The 11,673-nt window shown below is 52.4% G+C and overlaps 2 protein-coding genes across 2 annotated transcripts; both read right to left on the bottom strand.

The window, feature by feature from the left end:
• Positions 1 to 6,943: 6,943 nt before the first annotated feature.
• J4E78_005671 (uncharacterized protein) lies at positions 6,944 to 8,999 on the bottom strand (the record flags this gene model as incomplete). Its single annotated transcript, XM_049366288.1, has 6 exons — positions 6,944 to 6,975; positions 7,033 to 7,919; positions 7,967 to 8,507; positions 8,556 to 8,860; positions 8,943 to 8,961; positions 8,996 to 8,999. The coding sequence occupies 6 exons, from the start codon at positions 8,997 to 8,999 to the stop codon at positions 6,944 to 6,946; spliced, it is 1,788 nt and encodes a 595-aa protein (XP_049222014.1).
• Positions 9,000 to 9,366: 367 nt separating this feature from the next.
• On the bottom strand, positions 9,367 to 11,618 carry J4E78_005670 (uncharacterized protein; the record flags this gene model as incomplete). Its single annotated transcript, XM_049366287.1, has 3 exons — positions 9,367 to 11,391; positions 11,438 to 11,494; positions 11,541 to 11,618. The coding sequence occupies 3 exons, from the start codon at positions 11,616 to 11,618 to the stop codon at positions 9,367 to 9,369; spliced, it is 2,160 nt and encodes a 719-aa protein (XP_049222013.1).
• Between the last annotated feature and the right edge of the window lie 55 nt (positions 11,619 to 11,673).

Here is an 11,673-nt window from a genome sequence, read left to right as displayed (position 1 = left end):
TCGTCATATGTGCACACTTTGGTGCAGACGCAGGTCAGTCAATGTTTTGTCCGTTGTTAAGCCCCGAAGTACTGAGTTCATACAGCTAAATGCGGAGATGCCCAGATGCATAAGAGAAGTGTCGCGGGTAACGTGATCGTTGGCGTCCTTGACATCATAGGCGATATTCTCAGTAAGTCATACAGCCAGAAACTTCATTACCCTGGTTCAAAGGCTCATTATTTCTAGTCGTTACCGTTCCCATTGTTGTCGTAAACCAGTCGATGATGTCATTTTCCCGGAAACTATCAATCGTGGCCTTGATGGGTCTCTCGGCAGTAATGGTTGTTTGCGCATTGATACGGGTCGTTGGCTCGTTGACCGAAACAACAGCGGCAGCGTTCGGAACTGCACCGGTGTGGGCTGCGTATTGGTTCATGGTCGAATCCTGCGTCGCGCTCATAATGGCGTCCGTCATTGTCATCCGCGGAGTCTTCATCACCAACCCCGTGGATGACGACCGACGAAAGCAGGATAGTGTATTCCAACGATTTGGGCATCGTATTCTGTCAGTGCTAAGACTCTCTAGAGCCTCAAGAAGCAGCAGGCGAAGTCCGCAGCAAAGCGACGCCCTCCATGACAAGCGCGAGGATTCGAACGCGCCGAGAATCGCTACTCAGAGACCTCTAGGGGGGACATTGAATACCGTTAGAACGTTTATCTGGGGTGGCAAGAGGCAAAGTCCACCTGCATCGCAAGATGATCCGCTGGTGTCGATTAACACAACCTCTGATCTTGGGGATATGGACTACCACAACATTCGGAAGGCGGAAGTAGCGAGACATAAGCCAGAGATGGCCTTTGTTTGATGAGCGATGGTGGTTGGAAGCGGAAGACACGTCTGCGGCGCGTTGAGAACCTGGTGGGAAGTTATCATGACATTCAATGACAATCAAAATGGACGACTGGAGACGAGCATAGTCGAGTGCTGTGTCTTTCTCATCTCTAGTTTTGTGACGGCTCGTAATCTTGGAAGGGCCGATCGTGGCGCCTGTGCCACCGCGTCATCGGCTCTTTCCTTCTACCAGTCGACGTGTCCAACCCCATTTACGCGTCACAATTAGCTTTGCGAGCCCATCGACTGACTACGGTAGAAGAGATACGTTGCGATGCACTTCCTTTCGAGTCAACTGCCTGGCAAGGCTGGCTTCTACCAGCATGTCGCACGCGACGCGCAGATCGCCACTTCAAGAACAACCATAACCACCACGATAACACTGACACTCAGCCACAGCGGCATAGCAGGCTTTGATCACTGAGGGCGGCCTATGATGCATTAGCCTTACCGATCGATACATTCGGTTGGCATTCCTCATAGGCGCTGGTACGCCTTAAACCTCGAAACCCGCCCCCAAATTTGAGGGGGCGGTGCTGCAGTCAGCAGAAGATCGACTACGCGACTCCGCCCAGTCTATCACAAAAGTCATGGGCACTCGCGAATGCGCAGTCTCCTTGCTCATTTACCAAGTATCCGCTCCAGTGCTTTAGGAAACTGGTAATTTGCATCGCATGCACATCTGCGATACAGTAGTGCGTGAATGATGAGGACTTATCTTCCCGATCTCACGGTGCCGCCAAAAATCTCCCATATCTCGTCTAACCTCATCACACCTCTACCACGCTTTGGGACACTATGGTGTGAAAGCCACCGGCAAGCTGCTAGGGACGTTCGCGCACGATGGCGACGCTGTGGACTTTGGCTGTTTATCGCAGCATGGAACGCCATGCTATGGGTTTGTCTCATCTGGTTATCATCTCCTGAGCCCGTGGGCTTTGGTTCGCCAGGCGCCTGTTTACCCGATGGTTCCTTCGCAATGAATTCCTCAAATTGGCGATACTTGAGCAGCTCGGGCTTTTTCCAGATCACAATGGCGACAGGCCGCATGAACTTCACGCAGGTGAAGGCCATAGATGTTAGCTGGGATATCGTAAGTTGCATGTTTCCTTGGTTTGGGTAGTTGCGGACATCTCAGCATAGGACGGCTAACTATTATGCAGCTCGTTGGCCGTGGTGGTCAAGCACTTATCGCGTACATATCATGGCGCACATTTGCCAAATATGTCACGACCTCTATGGAAGTTACGCCTCTCACTTTTGGAACATATCGAACTGTGTTCCTACCGAACGGTGGCTTGTTTTTTGCCATTCTGTCTACGATACGAGACTTCGCCACGCGGCACGGCTTACATTCCAAGATAGCCATGATCTTCATGATATATACCATGATCTTTACATTCATATATCCAACCCTCGCCAGCGCAATGACTGGTTATAGCGCAAATGTTGAAGCCTTCATAAATTCCACAGCTGGCGAGTACGTGCCTTTTGGCTCGTTTGGCTTTGCGTACTTCGTCATTCACGATGGTTGGCGCATTGACGAACTACAAGGCGATCATCTCGTAACAGGCAAGTAAGCCAGACTCGACGTCAGCTCGATCATGAGTTCTAACGCGCCTTGATCAGAATACCTCGGCAACGAGCCAATAACCTCACCAACATACACTCTTGGTCAGAAGTTTCGCGCGTGCTACGATATCGACCTACCCGACAGGGATCGTGAACGCTGTGACATGGTACTCAGCGTATCTAAGTGTAAGTTCATACTACCTGGAACACTATGACTGTCGCTGACGTATTCATGGACGCTGTAGAATTTGGTCTCAACGGGGAGAGTATGACGAACTCAACTTTCCGAGGAACCTCTTTACCGCCCCCAGTCCTCAACATCTCAGCCCTCTCTTTGATAAAACTCGACGACAAGGTTGAGAGGCCTAACAGAGATTACCGGAAGGAAGAATTTCGCGTGACCTATGAACCCTCAGCACTGATATGGGAGTATGACAATCACACGTACAATCTAGATTACCTGGAACGAAGCGGTAGTTGTCAGGCTGTCTCGGTGCGTGAATCTCTCGTCAAACCACCCTAATTTGGCTGAACTGTCTAGGACTACAACTGGGGATTCTCGTATGTCCAGCTCTTCATCATGATAATCCTCCACATAACCTGGAGTTCTGGTCTCTACATCATGTGGCTGCGAGCCTACATAATCATGAAGAAGCGAGGGCGAGGAAAAGAAGACGTGGCAGGAGAGCACAAAGCTGTCTTCGAACTTGCCGCCGCCATGCGGGAGCAGATTAGTGAACCTGCAAAGGAAGAGGGCGGTGACGTGTCTGCGTTCACTGAAGCTAACTTGCGTCGACGAATCACGAAAGACCTGCGCGGAGGATCCATCTCATATACTAGTCCACTACTTCCTAATGGGGAAACTGGCCAGGAGTGGGAAACCAAAGCCTTGATCAAAAGTAACAAGTTATCCATCATGGCGATGGTCGTTTGTATTTTGATGATGGCGTTGAGCGCGGCTTATCTGCCACGGACCACCATGCTTCTCCTCCCGCTGCCCGGTGTGCTGGCGCTCGCTCTGTACGTTGGGTCGACCAGGAAGAGTCGCATTGTTTTGTTCGTCTACATCTATCTGATCGTCACTATTCCAACGCAGCTCGTGGTAATGATATCACGGACTGGAGTTTGACCTCTTGAGGCTTCGAATATTCCAAGATACTCTTTCAAAGCTATCAAACGACGGCTCACTATAGTCAGTTCCGAGTATCTACCGCTTCGTTTCCTGTCTGTTCCAATGTCGCTCAATTCTGTCATCGACTTCTTTCTTCCATCTTCGCACACTCTTCGCAATATCATCATACTGCGCTACCTTTCGCGCAACGAGATACTCCAAATACGTACGAGTCGACTCTTCCAAATTTCCTGTAGGAAAAGGAGACAAACGCCACACTGTATGCGGATAGGCGCCTTCCGCTACTTCGCGATCAGATAGGAGACAGGCGTATTTGCGGGAAAGTTTTAAGTCAAGATCCACAAGTGCTTCCATACGTTTTTGTAAGACGCCCAGGCCGTAAGCAAGCGTCTACTTGTGAAGAGTGCGAAGCAGATCATCTGAGCGTTCACCTGGAATGGGAGTGAAGAGCCATTTTTGTAGAGCTTGCTGCTGCATACAATAAGTGTCAACGTCAATCTGCCCCTGCTTGGAGGTCGACTGCAGCGACAGAGTGTGTGATTGTGATGATAGAGGTCGGGAGCTTTGCGCGATTGAAGGCATGGTGAGGAGGCTGATCTGATCATGGACGCGCATCCTGTAGTATTTATATTGCCACAGCCCTTCGATAGTAGTTCTTGCGGTCGACATGTCTCTCACGAAAACAGTCAGCGTGTCAAAGGTGGGCAAGACACCTCAAGGAATCCCAGTAATGTCTCGGCTTTCTGACTGTCGAGTACGACTACTTTTCATGCGCATCGAAAACGGTATCTTTCAATAGTTGTTCGCCCAGGGTAAGTTTGCATTGAATGTCTCAAATGTTTACCGCGCCTCAGAATTATCACAACCATCACTCCGAGCCAGCGCATCGCTATCCTAAGATCCGCCAACTCACCCGATCTTGTCGCAACACTTCATACTTCGGTCACAGTCCTCCATGCATTCATCATGTAGCCCACGTATAAAAGTACAGAGCTATCCTGCACCTTTACCACATCAACAAAGCCAACTCAATCTCCACTACATCTCTTATCCAATCATCCCAACGCAAACCATCAAAGCACGACCACACAGTAAATCCACACCAGCTCAAATCCCCATCAAAACCAACCATGTACCCCCGCTTCACCCCCGAAGAATGGGCCCAACACAACCCCTACGCATACAGGCGCGGCATCTCCCCTCCACGTAACCGCCACGAAGAGGCACGTCGCGGACACCACCCCGGCGACTACCGCAGTGTGAGCCCTCCTTACTCAACGGAGCTACGGAGGAGACCGCGCGTTAACTCCAACCGCGGACCGCGTATGCATGCTAGCTTGGGTGATCCATATTCGTTCGGCCAACCCGGATGGGGTGTGAACATGCCTGGAGGGTATTGGTTTGGTGAGGATAATGAGTGGTAGGGGTGATGAAATGAGGAAATTGAGGAAGGCGCTGAGATGAGGGTTATGGAAGATGATGATGGAGTTTTCATATCGGTGGTCTGGTATTTGGAGAGTTTGGGGTGGGAATGAAGTTATATCTTGCCCGTAGCTAATATCGTGCACCCTATGACCCTTATTCTTCCATTTCCACTTCTCCAACGCGTCTAACACCCCTCCTCAAACTCCCGCCTCGCAGCCGCATACCACTCATCCTTCATCGCCCACAACGGACTCGGCACACGATACCATCTAGAAATCGTGACTCTGAAATTGTCCAATAGCGCCCCCTTGAAGATCTTCTCAGCATCCGGAGTCGTTTTTATCGCTGGTATCATACATGTAGCGATTGCCCACTCGGCGATATGTATCTTTCTCCACAATCCGTAGGGATAGTGATGTTGAGGATGACTTGAACCCCCTGTCATTGCCTGGAGCAACCCTGCCTCAACAGCCGAAGAGCCACGCAAGAAGAAGCGTAGGCTAGCGTGAAGCAGCGCGTATCTGGTGCCTACCATAAGAGGTTTTTCGTGTCCGAACTTGTTTATACGCCTAGTGTCATAGCGGAGCACGACTTTCGCAGTTGGGTTGGCGCGACAGAACGAGTGTATGATAGGGTATTCGCCGCCTGTAAGCAGCTGCCCGATATCGTACCAACAATCCCTAGTGATCGAAGCGTGTTCCAACGGCCTGGGCGTCACTGTGTCCGCGATGACCGTGATCTGTCGGATTCTCGCTTGTGCACTGGCAGGAATGGCCTCTAAAAACCTCGCGCATATTGCTTGTGCCGGTGTTGTCGTTACTGGCTCTTTCATGAAAACCAATTCGTTATACCGCAGGCTCAAACCCCGCGTTTCTTGACACAGTAGGCGACAGACATATCGAAGCTGGTTGAACTCGGCTTTTGGAATATGAGGGGTCTCTAGAGTGTACCGCGTATGATGCTCCTCTTGTGCGTAGAGTTTGGGGACTTGAATAGAGCCATCGTCAGTGTTGAAGCTGACGGTAGAAGCCAATACCGGCACTGAGTTGGTGAGAGCGTAGGAGTATATCATCAGTCGCAGTTCGGCTGGGAGTTCCAGAAACTGGCTATAGGTATTTTGCGTTGTCATTATCAGCTATACGAAAATTCTGTTAGTGCTGGCTGGGTGATCATAGGGGGGCCGGGAGGTACTCACGTTGCTCGCGACGAAGATGTCGACCTCGGCGGCGACGATGTCGGCGTCTGGGTTGGTCTGCAGGTCGGAGTAGGATTAGAATTTGCGTACGTATGTGAGACGATGGAGGATGAAAGAAAAGCAGCGGAACTATTTGCCCTCGCTTGCACAGCATAATCTGGTTACCATCCTATGGTCGTGCGGGGACGGATTCGTAGAAGCGAGAGCCACTGACAACCTTCGAATTTCAAACAGCACTCCATTACGACGTCTCAGAGCGACAGCAACACTGAAATTTGAACGTCTAATTCGATATCTTCTCTGAACCTGCGTCGAGTATGTGGAAATGTCGAAGATAAAAGAAGATAAAATGCTAAGCCTAGCCCGCTGAACCGCTGATTACCACAGATTGATCAACGCCATGCAAACAATGCCATACCTCTCTCCAAGCGCCAGTGGAACCGACCATGCAACGTGAAAACAGCGTGAAACTTCATCTTCTTTGCTAGCCCACCCTGTTTAAGGAAAAAACTGAACACCCTAGAGCCTACATTAAGATAAAACCTTGCGAAGCTAGTGGCCTAACGGCAACGTAGGCTCCTAGGTGTTCAGCTTTTCCCTTGTATAAGGTGAGCTCATTACACTTCGTGCGCAGACCTCCTGACAGCGATCCTTAATACCGCCATACCCGTGTTCTCAGTCCAAGAGTATTTGTGGTACTCGTAAACGTGAGTAGAGGCAGTCGTGATCGAGGTTTAGGAGGCTTCTAGACTAGGTCTACGTTGAATTTCCATGTGCCTGTTGATGTTAGCAGTAGTTCAGTGAGGAGTGCATGGAGGCGTGTGGACTACATACCGAGCTTCAGGTTCTCCGCTGTGTCGTTGAGGACGATGATCCTCCGCTTGGTGCAGTATGAAGTCTTGTCAAGGATATCGACCTTGAGGTCTTTTAACTGATCGATTGGCTTCTCGAACATCTCGCTGAGGTTCTCGACGGCCATTTCCAGATCCTTCTGGTTATCCTCGAAGATCTCCGTTAGGTTGTTGCGGGCGAGGTAGTAGGCAAAAGCGTAGGTCCACTTAAGCACCTGTCGGCATTGTTGAAGCGCATGTGAAGCCTGGTCAAGGAACTGCACCTCAATCCACGACATGCCTGATGAGTTTTGTAGCTGTTGCATCTTCTTCTCCGTCTTAAGGTAGAGGTCCTTGTCGAGCTTCGCCGACTGTTCGTGGTTCGCAAAGCGATTGTAGTAATGGAGGTATCGTTCGAGCGACTGCCGGGACTTAGCCTGCGCGTCGCGGGCTTCGGATCCGCTCTTCTCTTCGAAGCGATTGCAGTTGTACCAGCTCGTGCCGTGCTCCGACCACTTGCCCATGCACATCCAGCAGAACTCATTGCGGCACTTCCTGCACGTCATATGGTTGCACCCTCCGTTCTTCTCGATTGTGGAGTTACAGTTGGGGCATTCCTTCGTGTTGGCTGATATCCAGTTGGCGGTCTCTGAATCGTCCTCGCATTTCTTGACCCACTTCTTCACCAGCGCGCAAGGTGCAGGCTGGTGGTTATTCAATGTACACCCAAAGCAGAAGTCGTGTCCGCATTCGCAGTGTACTGTTGGTACGATCTTGGTGAGGTCCTTGCTCTTTACAGGGCATTCCACGGCGTACTTGCAGTCGGGCGCAGGGCACCATTTGAGGTTCTCTTTATCGTCGACGTAGGTTCGCGTGAGGAGGGTGTGGTATCTACGACTATTAGCATGTCGGAGGAAAGTAGAGCGATCATCACGTACCTGTCTTGGAGATCTGCCGTAACGAGAAGGTCTAGCGATTTTGAGTCGACTATGCGAGTGCAGCCTTCTCCGGGACAGCGTATGCGGGCAGCCTCTCCCTCGTCTTGGATCTTGGTGCCGAGGTACTGCCTATAGCAATCTAAGCAAAACCGGTGTCCGCACTTCATGGCGAAGCTCCGCAGGTTCGCGTCATCGTCGCAACAGATGTCGCAGACGAAGCCTGGTATCGTCTCTATTTTGGGCGGATTGGTGGTAGAGTCCTGGCCCAGACCCGCTAGCTCTAGGACCTCGTCTGTCTTCTCCATGTATTGGTCGATCAGGCGCTCCTTGTTCCATCGCAGGTGCCGCAGGAGGATGGCGGCGGCTTCGGGTGGCTGGCCGAGGATGCTCGAGACTTCGTCGACCTGCTTGTCTTGCTGTGCTTGGATCTGGGCGGGGTCGAAGACTTTGAAGTCTACCTCGAAGGCCTGCTTCGTGGGCTTGATGTCCTTGTCTTGTGATTCAAAGCCGACGTCATCTTGGTCCATGTCAAAGTCGGAGTCTAGGCAGTGTCAGCATGTGGCTTGAATAGCATCTGGGGTATGCGCACCCTCTTCCAGGTCCAGGTCGCTGTCCTGGTCGTCAAAGTCGTCGCCGCTCATGGAGCTGTTGAAGTCGTCGTCCGAGTCCATCTTGCCGGCGTCGGTTGCGGGCGTGGCTGGTAGAGTAACAACAGAGTGGTTGGTCTTCTTGTGGGGGTATTCCTCGGCGGGGCTGAGGTAGTTGTCTGCCTCGTCGGCCTTCCGCTTGCGAAGGGTGGTGGACGGCGTGATGATGGAGGAGTCCCGCCTGATGACGGAACGCGGGCTTGACAGGCGGCGGCGAAAGGAGCGACGTGCAAAGACGAGATAAGGCCTGAGGCGCGTGTGGTGAGTGGCGGTACAGGTGGTCGGAAACAGCAGCGTATTGGTCAGCAGCGCAGAAGGGAAGGAGTCACAGGAAGTGAGAGATGGCGTCTAGTAGTCGATTGCTGGTCCTCGATGCGGGCACTCATCGGGGTGGCCCTAGCGCCTTCTGGGAGGCAACAGTCCAGGGGCGTCCGGAACCTGACCGCGTTCTCCACATTTCACCGCGCGCTTAGAACACACCTTTTCGCCTGTCACCAGTCTATTATAGTAAAACGCAGTGTACCCTCAAGACATCCCCTTTGCTTTTCGCAGACACAAATGTCCAATGCGGACAACAGCGGCCAAGACGTGCCTCTGTAATGGTGTCGCCTATGCTCTCACATGAAACCGGCCACCGACATAGACTTTCGTGAATTCATGCTAGCATTGCTTTTCCACATAGACTCGTGGGCTTGAACATCTGGTACAATAGTGACCACAATCTAACCAACGTCTACCGTGTCGTAGCCAGCACTAGTCTTCGTCACTCTCCTCTTCGCTCTCGTCCTCGCTCTCCTGCTGCAAGAAGTCGATCAAGCTCTTCGTCTTCTCCCTCACCTTCTCCATGTCCGCGTTCTCGGTGCTCTTGTCGTCTTCCCACCATTGTATCATGCCATCCTCTTCTATCGAGTCCAACTCGACAAGCTTTGTTGATGCGCTCAGCAGAATCGCATCGCCGTTCTCCTTGTTGCATAGGTCGGCTTGGAGTAGCAGCATAAAGTCGATCTGATCCGTCTTGCTTTCAGCATTCTTGTCGAAGATGGAGCGGTCGATGAGCTCCTTGTGCTGTCCAAAGACCTGCGCGACGGCACTCTTGATCGCTTCGCCCGACTTGGTGAGCTGGGTGACGCGCTTGACGAAGGAGGAGACGACTGCGCGTCTGACTTGGTGGTCCGACGCGTTTGTGCTCATGCGGAGGGCTGTGAGTTCCAGTTGGATATTGGCGGATTCATGGCCTTCGACTAGCGAGTCGTAGATACTCGCAGACGCGTCGTGATCGAAGTTTGCCGCGTGTTGACTGTCGGCTGAGCCCACAGACAGGAAACTACTCGTCGCAGATCTGTCGTGGCGTTCCATGCCCATCATGTCTGCTTCTGAATCCGAGTTGATTGTGGATATTGACTCGTTTGAGAATGTGTACACTGCCTTTGTTAGCGCATATCGGCAGTCGCTGTTGAAAATGTACTCACTTGAGCCCTTGGTAGCCAGACCATCCACCAGCTCGTCCTCATCATCCTCGTCAGAGTCGTGGAATTCAAAGCCGTCGCCTTTCTCGCCAACTATCGCAGGGTCTGCATCGCCACGGACAACCTCCTCTCCTTGTTCTCGTCTCCGCTTTGCTCTTGTAATTCTGTGCTCTCCTCGTATCGTCATACCCTCGCTGATGCTGACCCCATACGAGATCAGAGCACCAGCTTCGATGGTACATCTGCGGCCTATAGAGACCTCATTTGCGAGGATGGCCTTGGTAACCGTACTGCCGTCTGCTATGCTGGCGTAGTCCCAAATATACGCTCCGTCAATCTTGACATTCCGGCCGATCTGACAATGCCTCCCGATGATGCTGTTGGTGATGACGCTCTTATCGCCTATGCTGGTGCCCCGACCGATGACTGTCTTTGGCCCGATGACACAGTCGCGCGCAAGTATGACCCCCTCCTCTTTGTATGTGTTGCCCTTCTGTAACCGATATGACTGTCCTTGAACGAGGTTGCTGTCCGGACACAGCGGGTATGCCCATCGCGAGACGATATCCTTACTGACCGATTCGTATGCGTGGAGATTCCGTACTCTTGCCGCGTAGTGATCTGAGATGATGTGTGTGTGGAACGTCTTGCCGTTGAGCTCGTAGTCTTTGAGCACGCTGTGTAGGAAGCCCTTGCGAGGCGCTTGGAAATCAAAGTTGTCGCTCCATAACGCAAGCACGTCGGGTGTGCAGATGTCGATGCCGCAGTCGATCAGGTCTTGGCGGACTTCGAGCTCCTGGTGGGTGGAGAGCAGTTCGGGGTCGATGGAGAGGTAGTGCGTCTGGTCTCGGTTCGGCATCTGTTCGAAGTGTAGGCATCTGTCTTTCTGCGGGTCAATTACGAAGACGGGACTTGTGCCTTGGGCTTTCGTCCTGTGAGTCGCGCCTGCCTCGCGCAGCACCATGGTCATGATAGCGTTCTTGTCCTTGGCCCGCCGCGCCCTATGCGCTGCGAGTGCAGACTCGAGGGGTAGATTGCTGACCACATCGCCATAGACCAAGAGGAAGTCGCCAACCAGCAGGCCTCTGCTGTCCAGATCTCGCATCGCATCGCCGATGGAATGTGACGTCGACTGGATCAGCTCCAGTCGCGAGAAGGGTGACGATTTGGAGGACCATCGCGAGGCCTTGATGTAGTCTTCAACCTGTTCCCTGTGTGCGCCGCAGTATACAAAGACCTCCTCCACGCCGGCATTGGCGAGAAACTCGAACGTGTACTCGATGAGCGGGGTATTCGCGAGGGGCAGAAGGCACTAGCAGGCGTCAGCGTACAGCTGGCAGTATTCGGGGGGCGCGTACTCTTGGGTGCTCGAGTGTGAAGGGACTGAAGCGTGTCTCGAAAGGATCCGCGAGTATCTACCAGGTTAGCATAATTCGCGACCAGTTGCGTTGCGCAACCTACCACAGCCTGCAGCGGCTCATCTCGCTCCTCCTCGCCGGACTTGCCCTTGTCTTGGCCTTTCTTGCCTTTCGGTGGCATGTTTAGTTTTGGGTAGTGTGTTGCGCAAAAGCTCGAGGGGCGCTTAGAATTCTAG

The sequence above is a fragment of the Alternaria triticimaculans genome, assembly GCF_023758025.1.
Source record: "Alternaria triticimaculans strain BMP 0046 chromosome Unknown scaffold_7, whole genome shotgun sequence".
In the NCBI taxonomy this organism is placed as follows: Eukaryota; Fungi; Ascomycota; class Dothideomycetes; order Pleosporales; family Pleosporaceae; genus Alternaria; species Alternaria triticimaculans.
The sequence above is the reverse complement of the archived record's forward strand: the minus strand, read 5'-3'. Positions and strand labels throughout refer to the sequence as shown.